The sequence below is a fragment of the Microchirus variegatus genome (genome assembly GCF_963457635.1).
Source record: "Microchirus variegatus genome assembly, chromosome: 2".
Taxonomy (NCBI): Eukaryota; Metazoa; Chordata; class Actinopteri; order Pleuronectiformes; family Soleidae; genus Microchirus; species Microchirus variegatus.
Window position 1 is genome coordinate 30,240,740 of NC_139803.1, and position 23,978 is coordinate 30,264,717.

Sequence of the window (23,978 nt, forward strand, 5' to 3'; positions counted from 1 at the left end):
TCAGTGTTTCATCTCGTCCACAGAGAGTGCTGCTGTGTGTGTGTGTACAGCAACGCCAAACTGTCCATCATCAGCTCCAGTGTTTGTGTTCCACTGTCCACTTTCCATCCAAACAGCATTTTAGTTAAAAGTTAAACCTGAAAATTGAACTTTAAATCAATTAAATTGTCAAATTGCAACAGCAAATTTAGCCTTAAGTCATTTTCTATTGAATCACAAGTGTAAAATCTGCAAAACTGCACAGCTCTACTTCTTACAAACAAAGCAACATTTTTTCCTTTCAACTGCCACTGTTTTGTGAGTCTGTGTGCATGTGTGTGTGTGTGTGTGTGTGTGTGTGTGTGTGTGTGTGTATGTGTGTGTGTGTGTGTGTGTGTTTTGTCTTGTTTCCAGCACAAACTGTAGGGTGCTTCTCTTTTTAGCAGGAATATGTTAATTGATGATGTGGAGGCTGTTTGCTTGACTCCACTCAGCTCCCCGTGACTTTTCTTCACTCTGGCTGCTGCTGGTTGAAGTCCCACTCCTCCTTTAATACTCTGCAGGGTTCCTGCTCACACTGAACATGCTAAGGAGGAGGAAATGAAAGGGAGGAGAATTTTCTCTCTTACAGTCTGTGAGAATATATTGAGAGTGTTTCAAAAAAAAAAGGTCCTCATCGTTGTATTCTCTTCTTTTGTAAACAAAGTTTGTTCCCCAGATGATTCCTTCTCATTTCTTGCAGTGTGAAATTAAAATAAAATGAGAAAAAAGAGGTGAAAAGAGAGCTGTAAAGATAGACAAAGACCCTTTCAAGCAAACCCTTCAGAACTAAACATTTAACTGTATTTACACAATTCAATCAATTTTCCATGACATTTCATAATGTCCGTGTTATTTTTAGTGTGCAGTTGGTAGAAAGTCACTTTGCGCTCCGTGCTTGAAGTCGACTTGTGACTAATTCCCAAAGAGGAAGTAAATGTGGGTGACCGTGTCATTATTTCCTAAAGTCTCAAGAATAAACACAACTCTGGATTCTTTGAAACCAGCTGCTCTCTCCTGTTTTTAGCCCTAACTTGTTTAAAAGAAAACAGTCACATATTGAGTCCGTGACGCCCCTGAGACCTCACTTTACTTTAGCTCATTAATTCAAGCCCTCAATCTTGATGTCTGGATGCTCTTTACAGCACTTGGCTCCCACTCAACGAGTGCATTTGACAAAGACTTAGAGAGGAAAACATTTGCTGTCACAACACTGAGGTCAGAGTCAGTGTTTCTGGTTTGCTCGCTTTCTAATAACTCTCTTTTTTTTGTCAACTTGCAAAGACAGATTAATGCTTCCCACTCAGCATCTTTTTCCACTGTTTGTTTTTTTCCGTGCAGTCTCTGTGCAGCTGTATTCTTCAAGTGTTAAATGGAAAGGTTTGACTTTTTGTTTCTCAGTGCTTTAGTCTGACTGGGAGATAGATACAAATTAGTCACCTGGCGTGGTTCCTCATATAGTTTCAGTATGAGGTCTTGCTCAAGTATTTAGCACTAATAAAAATATAGAACCAGTAAGAATAAAGCAGTAGAAGATGGACAGATGGATGGATGATGGATACAGGATAACAGAATTGGAGCTTTGTGCCCATACACTTGTTATCACTCGTCTAAACGGTTGAATAACTGTCAGATTTGGAAAGTGAAAGTTATCTTGGAAAAAGGGGCAGAAGAACTCACACATTGGAACAGTTTTTGACAACTCTACAGCCATAATATCAATATAAATCCAGACAGCCTCATTACCTTGATGGTCATAAGAACAGTTTTTAATGGAGTGTACAGTTTCATTAGGGTTAAACAAAGTGCAGTCAATGGATTGAGAGAGTAAACGAAGGACTGTATAAGAGACGGTAGGATTTATGTTAACAATAATTGTAACTACAAACAAACACTCAAATAAAAGTGTGTTCATGTTGTTCTGACAGCTCCTGCCCCCTTTTGTTGGATGATGATCAGCAAACAGGGACTTACCAAAATGTCTTTGGCTGGAAAACTGACACTACACAATCATCCTGGCGTCGTGCCTCACGTACAATTCATCATGGTTTTGGCCGACAAAGTCTGGTACATCAGCAAAAGAATATCTGAATGAACACATAACTCATAACTCAGAACTTTTGCTTTTGTATCTGTTTTTGGTTTTTACGTTGGCAAACACCGTGTTTATCTCTGACATCTGATATTCACCGTCCTCACTGTTTTCAGGTGTATTTTATTAAATATAATGGAAATTGATTTGATTCAATATGAGCTTGGCTGCTTCTCCCCGATGTTCATCTACATGCAGCTCGTAAATCTGTTGAGAAAGCCTCATCTGATCATGAGTTGTTATTTCAGACCAATAAAAAACATTAACCCAAAGAAAAGGAGAACTATCTTGTGCAGCATGTACACTTTTAAACTTGGATGAGAGACTGGGAGGGAGCTGTGGTTTATGACATAAATATGGGGTAGAAAGGGAGGGAAACATCTCAGGGGCCCGAACCTCTGATAATATTTAGATAGTATTAAGACGGACTTGAAATTGAAAAATCAAAGTTTGAAAGCAATATTGTTAATATTCATCTACATCATGAGCCAAAACTCCTTTTTAATGGCATAGAATGAAACTTTTACTGACTTGATCTTAGAATTTTGGGCTGACTGGAAAACTGTAGAGGAACATGCTCTTCTTCGTTTACTTCGCTCTTGTTCCATCTCCTTTATTCACACTGTGCAGTATCCACTGTGTATTATTGTTGTTATTGCAGTAGCAAAATATGGAAATAAAAACTGCATCAACTATCGATAATTCTTTAGTCTTTTTCTTATTCATTTAAAGATCTTTTGCAGTTCTCAGCTAATATTTAGTTTGGCAGAATTATACACCTGGGAAAGCTGATGTGTGCATATATTTATATCGTGGAACACCGTGCCACCTACGTTTAGAAACTCGCAGTTAGACTTGCAGTTAATGATGGTTGTAGGCAGAGGTTAAGTTATGCAACCTGACTTTTTCTTCATTTTTGGGAACACGTTAATATAAAGGCAGCGCACTGAGTCTACAAACTAAACACAGATGATGAAAACTATATTATTTGTCTATTTATGAAACTGACAACAGTTGACTATCACTTTATTCATGTCCTGTATCACAATCTAATGTTTTGTTCCGGTGCTGTTTGACTGCAGCTGTCAGAGGGGGGAGAGTGATGAAGATTTAAATCTTCTCTGAGAGTTTCTAACAGGCTATAGCAGGGTGATACCAACAAATGTAATGAATTCAGCGCTGGATTCCGTGGATTCCGCACTCCTGTGTTCACTGAGCCACATGATTCTTATATCATTTTAAAGCTGCGAGTATTGATTTTGAAGTGAGGCACATGGATCTGCTGAGCCAGGGCTTCTGGAGTTAACTCTATCAGTCACTTTTTAAAGGGAGACTGGATTTATCTGCAGCTCCGAAATTGAGGAACATTTTTTTGCCTTCCAAGCAGATTCAGAGTCTGCTCGGAAGTCTTAACGAGACGAGGTGCAGAGAGTCTCACATATGTCTTTTTACCACGTTGTTTATCTGCTGCAGTGTAGTAAAGACAGACTCTTTCAATCAATGACGTCCAAGACAACTTTTCCTTTCCTTTCCTCCCTGTTTTTGGTGGGAGGCTGTGCAACATGCACTCAGGGCTAAATCTGCGTCAGCCAGCTTTAGTGCTTAACTGTACACAGTGCTTGTATCAGTGATTGGGACAGAGTCCAGAGCAGTTGCCTGCTAAGATCCTGACTTAGACTTGGTCAAATCCTTTCGCCTAAAAGACCAAAAACAAACAAGCTACTGACTGAAAGAATACAAGTGATAACTGAATATAAAAGTGACGGTGTATAGATACCGGTCACACAATACACCAGACTCCTCTGTTAAATATCGAGATTTTAGACATTTCCCTTGTTGGAGATTATCCCACATTTTTAGGATTGTTGAGTCTTTTTAACTGATCTACCCGTGATGGCACTCTGACCAATCAGTGGCCGGCCGTCTGGCGACGTCACACATAGTAACGCTTCAGCTCGCTTGGAACCTGGCCAGAGCAGGTACTACAAAAAAGTACCTGATTTCAGGTAACTATGGTAGTGGAAATGCAACTTTATTAGTTAGTTTATTAGTTCACCCAAGAATGGAGGCCAGACCTATAATGTGTCTCTATGGTACGCTTCACGGTAGATCTTAGATCAGACATTTAAATGTAGATCAGCTTTGACGTTAGTAGTCGGCACTGAATCTACTGAGTTTGATTAATTGGACCTTGTGGGGGAACATTAGACCCACTTCTGCAAAATAAAAGACACGCTCACGATAAGACTTAAACTTTATAAGCGGTTATCTCCACACTACTCCCCACAATAGCACTCTTTGTTACAGTTATCAAATAAAAGCCTCTGTCTCTGCCAGTAAAAGAGCTGATCATCAGGGTCAAATCAGGCTCTGGTCAGAGATAATCAGACAGAGACAGAGCGATTGCTTGGAGGAAATACTTGGATGAGATACAGTCAAGCTAAGGAGTGTTTTATTTTCACGGGGAGGAACGAACAACATCTGGCCTAGACTGAAAGTTTGCGCTGCTCATTTTCACCTCCGTGAAACATTTTACAGAAAGATGTTAGGAGGTTTTCAAATCTCTGAAAACTCAACCGTGACACAGATGAACCTGATCTTATTTCAAAGTATTTAATAATAATCATTCAAAGTATTGGATTTATTATCTTTTCTTGAAAAGAAGCAATATGCAGTTGTTTTTTGTTTGAATTATGACATCTTTGTGTGGGTGTGTGTCTGTGTTGTAAGAGAAGGAGATAATCATAAGTCAAGATGTTGTAATAACAAGTGTTTCAGCTTTCTTGACACAGATATCAGGTTAGGAACTTGTTTGAGTGTGTCTTTCTAAATAAATAATTTAATTCCGTTTGGAATGGAGCTGTTCTTGAACGCTGACTGTTAATTGTCCATTTCTGGTGTATTTTAATTCATTTTGAAGGTTTGAATATAAATTATCCTCCCAGAGAAGTTTCCATAATCACATTTTGAGGTGTGCCTCACTTTTTTTGGGAATGTTAAAACAAACATTTTCTAATCAGGGCATTGTGTAACACTCGGTAAATGAATCAAGTGGCTGCCAGTCGGCCAAAAACAACGACGTTTTCCTGATAAACTTGAAATAAAATGGAGAAAATGTATTTTCGTTTAACTCGTTGGTGACATTTTAGTCTTTGGCTTGATAGATGAGTTTTCTAGAAGAGTTTACCTCACCTTCACCCCGAACCCAGCAAACAGTTTTTAATAAATTGATACAAAGTTGAAAGTCTTATTTGTTGGAAAAGTCTTTGGAAAAAGATTTTGTATTGAAGACGTGTGATGATAAAGTACTGGCTGTATTTTCTCCCTGTTTTGTGTACGCCATAACACAGCTATTGTTCTTTTTTGTTTCATAACAGAAGATTTATGACCGGAGGTGCATGTTTATGACATGACATAGTTTTTGATTCATAGATTCCTATGAAATCCGCTTTAATTTGTTCCAAATACCATTTTCGTTTATTTAAATTTTCATTTTTCCGACTCAGCTACAGCTGTTGATGTAGATCAATAATAAATGTGGGAGGTCATCTGCATTGACGTACTGTTCTGTTCTTCTGTCATTAGACAGAATGACCATTTAAGGCTTGTTTTGTTTACGTCTGCCTCCTCAGTCTCTGGGGACCTGATCAGACGTGTAAACGGATCGGCCCATGTTTGAGAAGCAGCACAAACTAGTCGGGTAATGGTCTCTGTGTTAGACCTCGTTTGGTCCTTTGATTGATTTAGCTTTAGAATAACAAACAACAATTCATTATAAATTGCCACTTAACTGCTGTACAACAGTGAGCTGTTTTCCCTTATTGATTTTTCTATTCTCAAGGTTCTTGACACAAAGCATCGCACTTACAACGAAGGATGTGGTTCGGTTAGATCAGGGTTTCTCACTCCTGTCCTGCATGTTTTAGATGTGTTTCCCTGCTCAAACACAACTGATGCAAACGGTCAGCTCGTCAGTAAGTTCTGCTGAAGCCTGATAAAGAGCCATTTGTTTGAATGAATGAAAAGCTTTTTAAAGTGCAGTAGTTTCTGTATGTTACATATGTTCAAGTAGTTTAAATAAGGAAGTATTAGCACAATCCTTACTTGTCAGCCTTGTTGTGTCCCTCGCTCATTTCCCCGTCCTGAGCGCACAACGTTCAGCTCATTCTCGTGTGCCTGTGAGTGGCACGCATATTAATTGTGGTAATGAAGGTCACCTCGAGGAGCAGCTGGAGTTCCTCTCTGTATCTACAACACTCCCTGTTGGGAAATCTCTGCCTGATGGGAACCTCACCAGGACACCAAAAAACACCATATGCTGCTGCTGCACCCCCCCCCCCCCCCTCTGCCACACACCTTTCTCAAGGCTGACACTGAGAAGTTTTACACTTCACAAGACTTTTAAGATACTAGGATAAAGTTTAACAGGTTTATCTACAGTAGAATACACTCAAGAAGCTGCAGCCTCTATCCTATAAAGAAGTACTGTTAGTAAACCAATTGAAGTTATTAAGTTTCAGGTAACTTCTATCTTTCTGTGAGGAAAAACTACCCAAGCCATTTCCAGCGTATATAGCATTTTAACTAGAGCTGTCCCAAACGATTATTTTTCAAACGATTAATCTACCGATTATTTTTTCAGTTACCGATTATTTCACATTACTTCATCAGTGTAACCTTTCACATAATGGTGACGCGTCAACGCAAAAATATTCATGTCGACAAATTTTGTCGAGTCGTCCCAGCTCTAATTTTAACTTGTGCAGATGCACATGTGAATCACCGATTACAATGGACATGTTTCTGCAGAGTCTCACTCCTTGTAATACACGTTGTTAAAATCAGATTAAAATCAGCACACACAGATCAGATCAGATTAGGTTGTTCAGATTAATGCGTGAAGACAAGAAGAGTCAAGTGGATTCTGATATGATCAGTCTTATTCATGTTGCATGGCCACATATCAGATTTATATCTGATATACAAAAAAATCTGATCTGAATCACTTCAGCCTGGTAATCTGAATGAAGCCAGATCTGTTTTTGTAATAAAATTAGAAAAATAAAGGCATAAAAAACATACTTTTCTTTCTGTTATTGTGGAGACAAAGTGATGTCCTGGAAGGGATTGATGAATGAATCATGAATTCTAATTTCAATGTGACCTTTTTCTAAATCTGCACATCTGTGGGGCGAACATCCATCTCTGTTTTATTGCGTTTCTGTAACATTGTAACATTTATCATTTATCTTTATCTGAAAATCCAACTGAAGTGCATGGATTTACTTGAGAACCTAGCCAAGTAGAATGTTTTCTAAATTTAAATTATGTCACAGTAGCACTCTCTGGAACTGAGACATTGAGTTTGAGAAGCTGCCAACATGTTATGTTATGGTCTGCTTTGGTGATCAGGATGACTCACATGTCGTAGACTGCAATACTTTGACCAGACTGTTTTACTCACATCGTTGTGCAGTTGTAAATATTCTCAAGCAGAGTTTATTTAATCTGTAAAACTCCACACCTAGTAGTTCAAGGGATTTTGCACATATTATGCAAAGTCAACTTTTTAATCATTTAAATCCTTATATCTGGGACTCTGGAGGTCCTATCAGTCGGCAAAGTGTGAAAAAAGATGATTCACTAATGTTTTTGTGGTCCTCCACAGTCTAAGTACAGGATATAACACACACGATGCTGACTTCCACGCTCATCGGGACGTCACTATGCGTTAAATTCCTTGTCTCGCGGAGCTCCGCTTTGTCCGTAAAACACTCAAGAGTGCTGGCGAGGGCAACGGTATCCAAAAACCGGAAGTCCGCAGAGTCCTACACAAACTTCCAGCCTCAGAGGATTTATCTGTCCAGTGGATACATGTTATATATGACGGCAATGTGCCTGCTAGAGCCTGCAAATGATCACTTTTCCAAATACTGTTGTTAGGTCCCAGTAGCCTCTGTGGCTGATGTAATTTCCTGTCCCTTAAGTTTTGGTTTCCTTGTTTTTTTTGTTAAAGAGATACTACTAAACCAAGCGTTCTGAACAGGGCTGTTTTGGCAGGGTGATTGAACTGCTGTGGTGCTTCATCCTTATGGAATTTTGACCAAACAATGTCACAGACATGTTCATTAGGACACCAGGGAACTAAGTTAACTTGGAGAAATAGGGTATAATATGACCCCTTTAAAATAAAGTCTATATGTCACTTGTTGTTAGCAGGTGTTCAGGCCAACACCAGGCAGCCGGGGCCACTTGGCGTTTAGCTGTTATTTAGGACATAAAGGTTACACAGGATGTGGACTGTCACCTTGGCATCTGAGTCTCTCCAGGCTCCTGTGGTGGCTCACTGATTTGGTGACTCTCGGCTCTCCTGCCGAGACCTCTGGCTGTCAGGCCTTGTGTGGGCTTTTGCTCTGGTATTTTACGTGAAGGGCACGACCTGACATCGCTGTATCGATACACACTGAGCACTGGTGGGAAGCAAAGCTATCAACTATGCAAACTGAGGCAATCTCTATCTGTTGGACATTGTGTCTACGTTTTTGGCTGAAGATGCAGGACTTTTAAGATGAACTGTAGATAGAAGAATGTTTTTTCACATTTCGCTGAAGGAAGGAAGAATGATATCATAGTTTAATGTCATTGTCACAAGCCCCAGCTGTTTTCCAGCGACATGACACAGCATTAATGGGAACACCAGATGGACACATATAATTGACTTAAAGGAACAAAAGGAACATTTCCTGCACGTTTGTGATCTGTCCCAGCAGCAGGGTCTTACTGCTATTACACTCTGATCCACTGGTGATTATAAACAATACAGTGCATGGGTCACATCCTGAGCACTCGATTTGACTTTTTGGGGAAACATGAGTCTCCTTCATCATCCTCAAACCCTTATTTGTTTATTCTTTCTGCACACTGTTTTTTAAATTTTAGTAAAATGCGTTTTGATTAAGGGTTTTTGCCATGAGTGGAAATCTGACTTTTAGAACAAATTGTTCTAAAACTTTTTGTTATGACCTTTAGTCCTAATGAAGCTCACACAGTTTCTGCCATGTTTTCAGCCCGGTGCTTCTAGTCTTCTGTGGTCATTAGTGTGGTGTGGAGTAGTGCTTGGTCATTATGTGGTACATTTACAATAACATTGCATTGTAATTTAGTTTTGTCTCTGACTAAGGATGATCATTAAGGTCTCTCTAATCAAGGGAATGTCTGGAGAATTGATTTGGTTTTCAGGTTTCTTATTCCTTTCCAATATTTCACTCTTTTATCCTCTTTAATGTGTGCACGGTAATGCTGCTTTCATCTTAATTTTAACCCTCACGACAGTATGCAAGATTATGTTGATCTAAGGCTTGAGTTGCTTGCACTCTGTGTCTCTTTGAGTGAAATATTCTATGAGAGAAATCCAGTTGTGCTATAAAACTGCATCACTGCAAACACTGCATCACTGCACAAATAATGTTCTCCATGTACAATTGTTCACATGTGGCTACATCATACTATACTAAGATCTATTGGATTTAAATGCTGTGTAAATGAAGTGAATGTATATATAAATGTTCCCTATTGTAGGCACCTGATTTTATTGGTATTATTAGGTGGAATAAAGGAATCAACTAATTCAGAATGTAAGGATACATAACTGAGTGATCCATTTTCAACAAATGCATCTTGTATAAGCTTCTCATAGATGACGACACACACACACACACACACACACACACACACACACACACACACACACACACACACACACACACACACACACACACACACACACACACACACACACACACACACACACACTTCTATTATGGGCCCTAAAACTTAACACAAACACAATCTTTTTTTTCTGCAGCTTTGTGAAGAAAGTTAACGTTCAAGCAACTGCTTGAAGCTGAATAATTCTCATGGTACCAGTCGCAGTGCATGTGCTTTTTATTTATCTTTTACAAAGCATGGTTTGGAGCATAGCTGGTGCAGCCTTTTTATTTTGCTTTCCAGCAAGCTGTGTCTACTGTTGACATCCCCAAAATAGCTTTCTCTCTTTTAATATACCTGTCACAACGATAAAAGTCAAACTTGACTTGTTTTCATAAGGCTTTCTTACCTCCTAGATCCGACCACATTATTGGGTTTTTGGAGAGACCTGTGCAGTGTTTATTGCAGTCTATATAGCACTCTGACAGCCAGACTTGTCTGTAAACTGGAACAGATGGGCCATGGAATGATGGCAATTTTAAACGCTTCGATTAGTCATTTGATTTCACCGTTTGTGTTAAAGATTAATTTAATAATAGCTGTGAAAAGCTTACGGTGTTAAGATAAGATAATGGATGAATTAGAGGCATACATTAAATCTCCTAATTCCCAGCATGATTATATCCCATAACCTACAACCAGACCCCTTAGTAGGAAGATATTGGGATAAAATTACAGCTAGTTGGATTTAGAGGGTTTATCTGAATCCACCATGCATCTCTGTTGTGGGACGTACTGCACGAGCCAGGTCTGAATCAAAGGTTGTTGTTTGATCACAGGGTTCAGATCAGTTTAGATCATCCTGAACAAGTAAGTGTTGAGGAATGCGTCTTGTTTTGACATTCCCCCGGCTTAAGCATCATTGCATGATGATAACCAGATTAGGTTGCTGTGAAGTCATTTATATTAACACGCACGTCCATATTTTATCTTCTTCCATAACCGTGCGAGTTTTTGCACTGACATTTTTGTCTTCTTTCATTTTTTCCCCTCAAAGTAAAATAGTTAATTTAATTCTTGCTAAATATTTAACGTAGACTTGGCAGCCCATGAACAGAAGACCCAGCCATATCGTATACAGCACCACAATTGGTTCAGGTTTTATATGGTCAGTCTAGAGTCTAGTTAGACAAACGGGTATTAAATCCATCCCATACCATCACAGTAGGAGATAAGCTTTGGCTCAGTGCCCAGCTGAAATGAAATGTCTCCTTGTTTCCATGGACTCTGGCTCCAGAGGAATGCTTACTATGTGGACTTGGGCCCGGCCTGAATAGCACGGCTATCATCAGGCTGATAGATGAGTGCAGGAGGTCATGATGATGATGTGGAGTCTGGGCCTCACCAGAGACCCTGTTTTCCTCCGTTGATGATGTGAACACGAGCACAGCGAGATGAGAAAGAAAAATACACCTTGACTCTGTGGAACTTGTGATTGTTTTTTGCCCTTTTGTTTTGGATGAGGATGGTTTCTCTTCATAGAGTTCTGTAATTTCTTTCATGGTGAAAATGAATTCTGCCTTTTGTAGTTCCTGGAATGGTTCATCACTTGCTGTCGTAAAAGGAAATGTATCCTCATTTCTAGCCCTCTATGCTTTTGGAAATGAGATGAAGTTGAAGCCGTCAATTCAACACATTCTCATCATCTCATCTTAATCTTATTGTCAACCTTGTTCATATTCTGTCTTTCTTTTTTCATACTCCCACAGGTCACTCCTCCAATAATTATGCCAGCTGCCTTTTATTAAATTTCCCACAAAGCTCTTACTTAATTGTATTAAATGAACACACATAGATGTAAACTGCTCCTTCACTGGTTAGTGAGTGTTAGTCATTCTAGTTCTCATTATTCTCATATAAAGAGAAAAACTCACAGGGATCAACAGGTTGGATTGCTGTCATCTGAGGTTTTAATCATCAGTTAGGACATCATTTATACAAGTGATTACATCATTATATTTGCCATTGCCACATACTTATATTTTGCGTACAATAGTAATATATTATCACCTTTGTTTCAGTTCAGAAACATTCTGTAATCTAATAAAGTTTTCTATCCATAATCATTTTAACTTGTTGTCCTTGGGTAAGATTAATAATTGAATGGATAACAGATGTGACTGGAGGCCAAAGGCAGCTATTTTTTTAAAATAATTTAGGTTTAACATTTACTGCTGAATCAAAGTCGTTGACATTTTAAAAAAACCCTGAACACAGACACAAAGTGAACGTGTGGTTTATATCATCTAAAATACAATTCATTTGCTTTAGAAAATGATTAATTTTCATGTCTTCTCACTGTTAAGGATTACCTTTAAATGCAAATAGTCTAACGATCTTTATGTTTCTCAGGAATTTGTGGAATACGTCATTCTAAACAAATCACCACAGTTTCATCTCGATGAAAGTGGAAGTCGGCCAATAACTGTGTGCCGTTCACTGATTAAATAAATTAGAAAAAAACAACTTAATTTAATCAAGATGTTTAGACATTAAAGGTCTATGTGAACCGGATGCTGGTGTTTGTTGTAACTCAGTCTTTAAAATAGTTTACAGTCATGTGAGGATGTGCAGCTGTGCACTGCTCCATTGTAACAGTGATGATGATGATGTTGTTGTCTGGGTTTATTCTTTCTCTAGCTGTTCTTTACCCTGATATATTCTCTCCATTTTACTTGCGGTGCCTCGCCTCTGCATGGGCAGCCTTTTGAACGCCTGGTACAGCACTCACTTTGTTCTTCTTACTTATGAATAGACTGTAGCGGCCGTTGTTCTGCGGTGCTGCTGCTGCTGCTGCTCGTCTGGCCGGTGGTGTGGTTCACTCCGGTGACAGCTTCTTTGTGAAGATAACACTGTGTTCTAGCTTTAAAATAGACCTGCAATCATAGACTCGCACAGAAACGAGAGTTACATTCGCTCTCGTGACGACAGCTCAAATAACAATCCTACAAAATAATGTAAACATGTCGGGACAAAACTGCTTCAGCTTCTCTGTTATCCATATGTAGGCAATCATTTCAGGCTGTTGTTACCTCAGGGGATGGGGTTGTGAACTGTGGAGTTTATGTCTCGAGTATTATGATGATGACGCTCGAGTTCAATGTTTTCACAAAGTGTGAAGCGCATTCTTCTCCAGAGATGAAAGCACTGTGCGCTCTGGGTCTTTCCCCTCAAACGAACCTTCTTAAACTCGCACTCGCCTTATATCTCTATTTTCTTCAACCACATATGCTCCAACCCTTGAGAGCAGTGTTTTACAATAGAGAAAGCTCAGTCCTGAGTCTCAGCCAAGCCAAACAAAACTACAGTTCTTCTGGCAAAGCACTTTATCCATTAACATTTTCTACTATCTTAATGACATCCAAATGGCTTTGAAATCCTCTTTAATTGTGACCAGGTGTTTGCATTTTTAGTTGCAGTTTAGTGAATCGTCTTCGCCTGCTCTCGCTGTGTGGCAGGTGTCTTTTGTGCCGCGCTAATAAGGTTACCATGACAACCAATGTCTAATCAATGGAATATTTGACTGCTGGCTGTGAGGGAATGAAGCTGTAAGAGGAAGAAAAGAAGGGAGTCGTTATTTAACCACTTTATTAAGAGTGGAATTGTTATACACACAACAAAATATGATTTTTAGTGTGTGGCTTTACTTTCTGCTTGGTTAGTGAATGTTGGAACGACTTTAGCCAAGGGGAACACATAACTTCCCTGCTTGTACTGTTACACATTATCTGATGTGATCTTTTATTATTTTATGTGTCTAGATTTTCATATATGATCTCGGGTAGTAGCTCCAAAATATTGATGCTTATCGTACTGATATTGTGGATTAAGTACTGTATGAAGTGGGTGGTCGTGCAAGTTCAGAGGTTTTTTTTTTTTCAAACATTCCACAGGATCGTTGGTTTCATAGTGCGGTGTTAAACATTTCCACAAATGATTGTATGCATTAAAAATCTACTTTCATGTCATTACTGCTTTTACTAGAGATCCTTATGGTGCTGAGATTTCTCTCTTTACTTCCTCAACTAAGATAATATTTCCTTGAGGGAAAGTTTACCCAGAGAAGGTTTCATCTGCGATATCTGCACCATCAGAGGAGCCAAGCACAACAAAGAAGTGATGTGAGAGCATGTCACCGTCAGAGCAGGACAGGAACCTCAGCGTGGCCTTTCCTCTCTCATGGAAACAATGGCAGCTTGGCAGCCTCTCAGTGAATGAGGTCTTTCCTCGCTTTTAGACGTATTATGTAGCGTTAAAGTGGTGTTTGATGTCTCAGCGTTGTGTTCCAGGGTGAGGTGTTTTTAAATAAGCCTTGGTGGTGTGTAAGTATGAATGTCTCCTCCATCTTTGCATCTTCATCCCTTCTGTCTTTCACCTGCTGTGTCTCTGTTCACCTCTTGTCATTTTTTGTTGCCGTCTTTACTGACTTTATTCTCAGTAATTATTTCTCTCTCTCTCTGGGAGCACCTGAAGGTGGTTTTGTTTAAACATCATTTTTCCCTCACAGTCTTGTCCTTGATTGCTGTTTCAATTAAGCTCTCGTAACTGTCGGGGTTTATTTGATGAAAGGGAGCAGCTCAGACGAAGGTGGGAGTGAACAGCTGAATATGAAGTGGATTTTACAGGATCAAAGGTGTCTGCTACTTTGAATACGACCTAGTTGTTTTCAATTCAAAATGCATAAACACGACAGTAGATGCCACTGTATTGTGTTTGAATGTGCACTGGATCACTTGGTATGTGCTTCACATGTTTTTCTCCTACACAACTGACTGATTCTAGTCCTTGAAGGGTTGATGTGATCATTGTTCTGAGATCAAAGCGTGCGATTTGACAGTGAATATGCAAATGAAAGAAAGTGTCTCATCTGTTGTGTTCTGTGCGTTCAAAGTCACGAGTTGTTGATACATTGTACTGTGTATATATACTGTATATGTTCTTATAGATTTCACATGTGGTTGCGAATAAGCAAATGATTCATAATGACTTATTTAACAATAAGCATTTACAGAGTTATAGGATTTTGCTTTTTCAGATTAACATTGGTGTAAATGTTGTGCCCTAAAGTCACCTTGAGCTTCACTTAAACATTTTATTGACCCAGCTAATTCAATGAATACATTAGTGTGTGCTCTGCACAGTGTGGGATACTTGATAACATGGTTGCAACTTGCAAGTCTCATATTATTCTTTTATATAGCCTGTGCTGACAGGTGTGTAAGTGATTTATTTGATTCTTGTTATTCTTTCCTGTCTCAGCCACCAATCCTTCACTTATCAAATACGACTAATAAAACCTGATGTCTATTTAATGTGTTCAGAGAAAGTAGTGACTCTGTGATGTATTCTATCATTAGCTACCATGGCTGTGACTGAAAGACTGTTATTGCTGCAGATTGGATGACCTTAGTATTTTCAGGCTGCTGCCATTCGACAGAATGACATTTAAAATCCAGTTTTCATTCTCTGTATAAAAGTTTCTGCTTTCCTGGAGCTTCTATTGGCCTACTATTGGAGTGGAAACTGAGGTTTTTTGCTTGGGTTAAATAAGCAACACAGAACTATGTTGTCTCCACAAAAGGACAAAAACCTTCAGTGTCCAGCTATTATACACAAGCAGCTCTGAGCTTTGGTGATCTCTAAACATGTGATCTCCTTATGGCTAGAACAAAATGGTGAGGCTAACGTTTAAATATCTTAGTTATTCATAAACGCACACACACAAAGTGTCTTACTTACTTTATTTTACCTTTTTGGTTAAAAAAAGAAAGAAAAAGAACTTGCTGTGCACAATGGATATTAATCTTTATTGTTGAACTGCTTATTCATGCACCAACTGAGCTCCATAACTTTGAACTGTTTGAAATGGTGCTCGAATGTGTAAGCTGTTATTTAGTCTGCAGTGTCGTGAAAGAAATGCATCACTCTCATGATGATTAATGAGAATAAATAAATAAAATAACTTTGACAGGAACAAAACAACAACGTTTTGTGGATAAAGTTGTATTTTGTAATTGCACAGCATACTTTACATGTCAGACTCGCGTGTGTGTACTGCACAACTTTACTTTTGTCTTTTATGGTCGGGCTGTGTCTCCTCATGAGCAATTGTATCATGCTCTTGTGTTGCTATTGGCTCCAAAAGTGAATTGTGCTTTGTTAATGATTCCCTTTGTTTCTGCCGCCCACGGAAATAAAGGAGTTTCTATGTGACTCTCATGCTCCTTATCATGTGTTAATTTATCCTTTATTTTCCTATCTTTCTAATGTGTTGCTTTATTGTTTTTTTGTTTCCACAGTGACGAATAAGAAACCATCACACTTATCCCTCACTAAGGTGAAGCAATTTCAAGGATCTTCTGCGTTTGTGAAGAGGTCACAGTGGACGATCGATCAGCTACGACAGGTCAACGGCATTGACGCCAACAAAGTATGTCACCTAAAATCTTTGTGTGAATAAAGGGACATTCAGCAAATTGCCTTTCCTTAACTAAATCCTCTCCTCTTTGTTTTTCTCTCACAGGACTGTCCAGAGTTCGACCTGCTGTTTGATAATGGCTTTGATCAGTGGGTCGCTGGTTCGGCTGGAGAGAAGTGCACCTTCATCCAGATCCTTCACCACACCTGCCAGCGCTACTGCTCAGCACGGAAACCAGAGTTCATCAACTGTCAGTCCAAACTGCTGGGGGGTAAGACTTTTATTTAGCTTTCTTAAAGCTCTCGCAACTGTTCTTGGTTAGCATTTGTGTTTGGAAACACAGTGGCCGTGCCATGGCTGACAACTCAACGCTGTGTCACACTGTGTGCTGTAAGCCGCTCTCAATCTGTTTATGTATGATGTCAATCAGCACCTGGCGCGCATGAAAATTCATGCTCGTTCCTCGTACACAGCATCTGCTGAGAGTGAGGTCAACGAGGATGTCCAACAAAATGTGACTCAAAGCATCTGCCACAGATCAACATGGTTTTACAGCACAAAGGAACACAACACTAAGCCCTAATTTATGTGACATTAATGCGTTTCACTGTGTGCCTGAAGTGTGAGACTTCAGTTTCCGCCCTTCAAAATAATATCAAAGAGCTGTAACACTCCCTCCCTTTGTTTGTCACTGACTTTCCAATCCATGAGGTCGTGGAAAAACATTTTGAAATCTAACTCTGGAAATAACATTAATGAAGACTTGCTCAAACATGTCAAAACGAAATCAATCCCCAAACTTGTTAGTCTTGTTAGTCTTGGATATTTCCTCTGCAGTGCAGAAAATGGAGCGCATGCTGCACGTTTTGATCAGATATTGATCTGTTTACACTGAAGCCTCGTCTTTGAGCGCCGTTCAACCTGTTGTATTATTCATGGAAATATTTATGGAAACCTCACAACCTCCTGCAGGGAATCCACTGCACCACATTCTGTATCATTCACCAGCAACTGGAAACAAAGAAATTAACATAATATTCATCTGTTTTCCATCACTTGCAGATACATTTGTAGTATTTTCTAGTTGATGCTTCAGCTTTTGTGCACCAGAGACGAGTGAAACTAAGTCGAGTTCTGTGTGTATGAGATTCTGTCGTTTCTGTCAAATTGAATTCCGCTCACTTCCTTTCTTAAATCTGTGTGTGGGAACCCTGTCATCTGACCATTGATGATAACACTGCCGGTTCTCTTCACCACTGTTGTTTTGCCTTGACCTTCCTCCTACTTCCTCTCTGTGTGTGTAGGTGGGACGGTGGTTGTGTCCCATAGAGCAAGGGTCTTAAGAGTGGGATGGATTATGGAGATATCAACCACACGCCTCCAGTCGATCTGAAAACCACACTTACTGTATCATCGTGTAAACTACACAATAATCAAGAATGATTGTGAGGCACCAGAAAAGCTTCATATCACTTATACATTAAGTTTCAATCGTGGATGTCTGCCTGATGATCTGATAATGAACTCCTGTCTCCCGGTTGTGTTGAGGAAGCCGTGTGTGTTGCACTTTGTGACAGGAGGTCAGTTTTCTGGCAACTCTGTCCCCTCCAGTTTAAGTCTCACACCAGTGCAAAACAAAACTCATGACGCTGCTCAGGTGTGGGACCATAACTGTGGGAGACTCGTATCTGCAGCAGCTCCATAAACACACACACACAGAGAGATTTCATCTTAGTTCCAAGTTACTGAACTCTGACGGTGGCTATGGTTTCCTGCGCTCTGTTTGGTAAAGTTAGTCATTAAAACGTCATGGTTCTCAGTTTAAGCTTTGACTGTCCTCTCAGTGTAGGATTTAAAAATGAAAATAGACTGGATAATGCGTCAATGAAATCGTTTTTGCAGTCAGTCCTGAAGTGACTCTTTTTGAATATTTGATAAAGCAGGTATTTAATGACTTGAAATGATATTGGCAGCCTTGCACATTCAACATTAAAAGTGGATGCTTTTAAGCTCTCAACTTAAAACTTAAATTAACATTTACACATACTTTCAATTACACAGTAACCAGTTTCATAGTTGCATGACATTATTTTAAGAAGAAGCGAACCCTTGAGTGATTAACACATCATTTCCATATTATTTCAATTCATCATAACCACTCTTGACTAATTCCAAAACGACAGTATATTATATTTAAATATGACTTTCAATATGTTTTTATCGCAGAAGACCAAGCTGTAGGTTCAGTCATTGTCCGTTGCAAGGTCTGTTTGAACAGAATGAGGAAAGAGTTTGTTGCACACCACGGTCATCTACTCAGACGAGGTAAGCCAATGGTATATAAGACTATAATGCACTAAACTAACTTCTTCTAAAGTGGTCAGCGTTGACGAAAGGATTTATTATCTTTAAAGTAATAATAATAAAGAAGCCTGTAGTTTGTGAATATTCTTTACTTTTGTACAAGATTGTAAAGAAACTGATTAAAAACTACAAGAGTAGACTCAGCATCTACAGCATCTCTGGTCAGTGTGAGCTTGGTACAGAAGGACTGAAACTCTTTGTTTATCCTTATTAGTGAGCTCTCTTTGGTTCCCTCCTGCAGCCGTCTAAAGCAGCATGATGGCGAATTAAAAAGGCCAATGCTTTTTTTTCCCCTCAAGAAAATGTCATTGGACCAGATCCATGTCCTTACTTTTGTACATTGAGTGGTGAAGTAAGAGGTTTAATGTGTTTTTTAGATGCAATAAGGTATGATGTAGGAATGTGGTTCATGCTAAGATAATAGAGATAGTAAAGTATAATATACCACAGTCCATGAGGGGCAGGGAATATCTTAATTATTTGAGACGAAAGGATGAGATTTACTAGATATAAAAGACCTGGGGGTGACTGTTGTAAGAGAGAATTAAGTGCATGCGCGTGTGATTACATTTCTCTTGTACGCCGTTATTTCACACAATTCTTCTGGAAATAATGTCGCGGCGATATTACTTCGGGAATTGCTGTTTGTATTTATTACAAATGTGCACTTTTCTTTGATGAAAAATGAAAGAACAACCCCAGCAAAATAGCATGTGTATACCCTTAATAAGTGGATGGATCCACATTTATTTGTATAGTTTTCTTACAATGTTGTGTAACATGAATCTACACTGAAGTATCAGCAATTACAGTGTCTGTAATGTAAAGTCAGGAGACTGTAGGCTCTGTATGAATAGGACTGGTATCACTTAAGGATATTGCATTTGTCTTTGAGTGCATCACGGCCTTGAAGCGCTCTCGTAAACTTTAGGTAATAAGGAGAGTTTTTGATGGAGCGTCTTGAAGAAGATAGTAGTATTATAAAACACCCACACACCACACAGCAGAATCATAATCCTTTCACAGTGAAGCTGTTAAAGACATTGTAAGATGAGAATCGTTGTCTTTAGATATTTAAAATTAACATCTTAGCATGTACAACAACAAAGTGGTTGACTTTGGGTGACCCTTCTGTGCTAGCTTTATCTTTTGTTGCTGGAAATCAACTTCCCTTTGTGGTCCTGCTCTATTGTTGAGAGAAATCCTGGCTTATTGTGATGATATCACAGGGTATTGGCAACAGAATTCCTTGCATTTTTGAGCGAGGTGTGTCGTTGATGTTCATCTTTTGTACTCTGCTTTCTGTTCTCAATTGACGATTTGCGTTGATTAAAATCAAACGGAACAAGAAAAAGTTATTCTCTTGTATTTACCATTGCAACATCAGTGGAAAATCTTTTCATTTAAAAAAGCAGACTGAATTGATAGCAGTCAACCCTCTGAGTAACATAAAAGAATTGTTATACCCACTTTGAGTTGAGAGACACTAAAGCTCCGAGTTTGAATCAGAGCAATGTCAACATAAACTGCTCCTCCTACACATTTTCATTCAGCTCTTCATACAGAGGCCCATCATAAGCTCTCCAGAATGTCTCCACCTCGCCTTTTCCTGTGAATACATGGAGCCCACGCTGCTGCTGCTGCTGCTCCCACTAAACTCTGATGTGCACACGTGCTCTGAGTGAACGATGTGGGGTGAGGCTGCGTGAGGGTTGCAGTTCATTTGAGGATGATGGGGAGTTTCACTCCCAGGGAAAGAGGAATCTAAAGGTGAAGAGGTCTTATCCTTTCTAGTGTTTTTTTCTCCTCTCTCGGACAGAAGCAGAGTAGTTGTAGTCTCTGTAAAGTGCTGTAAAAGTTTACAGAAGTTGCTAATGGTGGCAAAGGTCAAAGATGAGAAAACGTGACATTCATTACAGTTCCTGCATCCAAATAATTCTTTACTATTACACTTTACCATGGCCTTTTGATTTCAATGTGGAATAAATAAAAATAAATCGTAATAGGTGAGGCTTAGTTTGTCCTGTGCAATATGCTCTGGCACCTGTGGCTCACTGGCTGTGTGTGCGTGGGTATAAATAGCGATGCGTCTGTGTTTGTTGTCTCTCCATAAATTGCTTTGAGTTTATCAAGGCGAGTTCTTTTTCAGGGGGGAAAACCAGCCGGCGTCACCTTCTGCCTTTTTTTTTGTTGGTTTCTGTTTAAACTCACTGCACCAAAGCTCTGCCAACTGTCTGTCAGAAAGGTTACGTGTCCACATGCCTCGGGACGTGCTCTCACTATATATTATAGTATTTCCTGCGGGGGAAAAGACGGCCTCAGACTTGTCAGGTCTTCTTAATACAGTCTGTACTTTCTCCTCTAACTCAGTTACTTCATATATGAGAAGATAAACTCACATTGTCATTATATTATCACTTGGTTTTTAGTCTGTACCATTTTCACATGCAAAAATCATTATCCAATATTCAACAACATTTGAATCAGGTAGAAGTTATTTACAGTCACTGTTGCTTCTGTTCTTGTGCTGCCTGAGCACATACTATTCTATCCTCATTACACTAGAGTTAGGAAAGAGTTGAAAAGAGGAGACTTAATGACAGAACTGGCACTGATGCAGTGCTGAATGTCAACACAAATGACACATTCTCTACTTTTTGGTGTTGCCGTTTCTTTTAAGTTTGAAAAGGTTAATGCCACTTTGCTCTTTCCTTGAAGTAAATCAGCTTTGAAGAAATCTCATTATCCACCTTCCCCCGCGTTGCCCCGGGTGGCAAGACATTTACTCTTTTTCCAATGAATCTCGTGGTCACCGATTAGACTTCACATCTTGTGTTAATTTAGTCGCCAAAGGAATAACGATGTCTTTTCCCCTTTTGTGTCCCCCTTTCCTATCCTCTGTTGTTTCACTTGTCTTCTTCTCTCTCTGCTCTGTCTGACGTCCTCACTCCCGTCATTATTATCTGTAGGTAACAGTATACTACACTCGGCCGCAGACAGCGTGACAAGTGCCGTACAGAAGGCCAGCCAGGCCCTGAACGAGCGCGGCGAGCGGTTAGGTCGAGCCGAGGAGAGGACCGCGGACATGATGAACAGCGCCGAACAGTTTGCCGTCACTGCACAAAAGGTGAGGCGATAATACACACCCTCAGGTAGGTTTTACTGAATGCATTCCAAGCCCATGTCTTACAGAATATTAAATCATCATTTTAACTAAGAGATCAAAGCTGCTTCATTGCAGCTCCGTCCTCTCAGTAGTGGTTCTCTGTGTTGTGGGAAAATAATAGCTTTCTTCTTCTTTTGGGGCGTTTTCTCTGTCTGTCATTGATTCCATATCTCATGCTTGTCTGCAAATAATAATAATACTAATAGCATGTGGTTGATTTGACATATGATTGTTTTAATTTATCACAAAATAATTATAAATGTGACCATCATAGCTGTCTTTTTAAAACCTCAGTGCAGTGTCACCGACTTGCATAGTAAAGCCATTCACTACCCAGTGAAATGACTGTTTCTGAATGATGCACAATGCCACACCAGTAATGGTGTGATAATTGAAAGACGTTTGACGAGCCTCGCACGGCCCTCTAACTGTTCACAGATGAGCTTCCCCACTGTGAGGAATTACAAGAGCTCTCATAAGCAGAGAAACATGTCTCAGCTATGAGAAATGACTGCAGAGCCCCCCCATGAAGAATCACTCGTTTGTCTGCGTTTCTCATTTCAGTTTGCCGCCGTTATCTTTTATATTTCCTCTATAACTCATCTTTTTATCTTGTATGTTATTAAAAACCCATCGTGTTGCGTGTTTTTGAAGCCCTTGTGAGCATTAACTCTGTGTCCTGCTCTGTTGAATGACTTTGCAGTTGGATTGTTGCCGCTGTGATGTGACAGATTTGAGTTTCTGTGATTTGCATGTTGTGACGGTGGACATCTGCACTTACTGCAGCTTATGGAACGACCATGTGTGTTGTGCAGTACTGTGAGAAGGTCACTATGGCTCTTTTATACGTTCATTTTTGTGCCTCACTTGCATGACGGCTGCTGATTCAGCTGTGCTGCTTGCTCAGTTTTTTGTAACGCAACTCATTTCTGCATGCTGCTCTGCTGCCCTCACGTGTTCACTCTGTAGAATGCAACTCTTCTCATACAACATACAACATACCAAGCTTGTGTGTGTCATCCTTTGGTGGACTTGGTCATTGCTCTAACAAACCTCCATCTAAGCCCATTAGAACCCTTGTTATTGAGTCTTGTATGTAGAAAACGTACTTTCTGGCACCTGAGTAATAAAACTCTACTTCTCATTTGTGGAAGGAGTTGTAAAATAATGAAAAAGTATCTCAACTCTATCTAGTTTTATTTTAGGTATTAAAGACTCATTGTTTGTAGTATTTTGCTGATGGAGTAATATAACAGTCGGCTCACATTATTATCCCTCAACTCCCCCACCCTCCATTTTTCTACAGCTTGCCATGAAGCACAAGTGTTAAACCACTGCCACGTCCATCTAGGCTGGGGGGTTTGGTTACCAATTGCCACTCGCTGTACAGAAGAAGGATCCCGGGATTTTATTCTTTTAAAAAACAAACAAAAATCAAATCATTACTTATTTGTTAACGATGTTAACATTTTTAATGTTTGGCCTGTTGTTGTGTTCTGGTGATGACGCACCGAGCAGTGTGGGAGTGAGAGAGAGAGGCGTACGACGACCTCAGATGTTTAACGCTTTGGTTTTTGCCAAGAAAAAAGGTAAAAGAGCCTCAGCTGGGACAATTACTCAAAACACCTCCACTGTTCATGTGCTCAGAAACTAATGCTGACATGGTCCTTATCAGCAATCATTGATGATGATCGATTATGAAGAGTTATATATGAATAGTGCAGGGATAATGCAGTCAGATTTAGTGTGACAGACCCTCTCGTGGGTATCATAGATACACTTTAGGATTGTGTCACTATTTCAAATGCATAGACACCAGATTATAACCCCTTAGATTGTTACAGAGTGACATATCTGTGGTTAAATCCAGAAGTATTCGTGTCCAGTTCAATCCTTTCTTCTGTCACTGGATTGTGAGTCGTTGCGCTCTTTCGTTTCTGTCCATGATTTCAAATTATATCCACACAGTATTAGTTAAAAACAAAAAAAGTAAGTACTGTAAGTAAGAGTGAGTAGAGAAGTTTGGCTGACATAAAAACAACCAAAGCAACATAGAATACAGTTGCCAACATTTAATGAAGTGTACTTGAACTTGTATTTAGCTGGAGCTTTTTTTTGTTAATCCAATAATCTTAAATGAAAGGGGGACAAAT

The 23,978-nt window shown here is 39.5% G+C and overlaps 1 protein-coding gene across 2 annotated transcripts in view; it reads left to right on the plus strand.

The window, feature by feature from the left end:
- stxbp6 (syntaxin binding protein 6 (amisyn)) overlaps positions 1-23,246 on the plus strand; it is a 35,972-nt gene extending 12,726 nt beyond the window's left edge. For both annotated transcript variants that reach the window (XM_083910123.1, XM_083910122.1), the window contains exons 4-7: positions 16,177-16,307; positions 16,401-16,566; positions 21,629-21,786; positions 23,132-23,246. In XM_083910123.1, the coding sequence (XP_083766249.1) occupies positions 16,177-16,307; positions 16,401-16,566; positions 21,629-21,786; positions 23,132-23,155 (479 nt within the window). In that variant the 3' untranslated portion in view covers positions 23,156-23,246. The remainder of the gene's footprint in view (positions 1-16,176; positions 16,308-16,400; positions 16,567-21,628; positions 21,787-23,131) is intronic.
- The last annotated feature ends 732 nt before the right edge of the window (positions 23,247-23,978 follow it).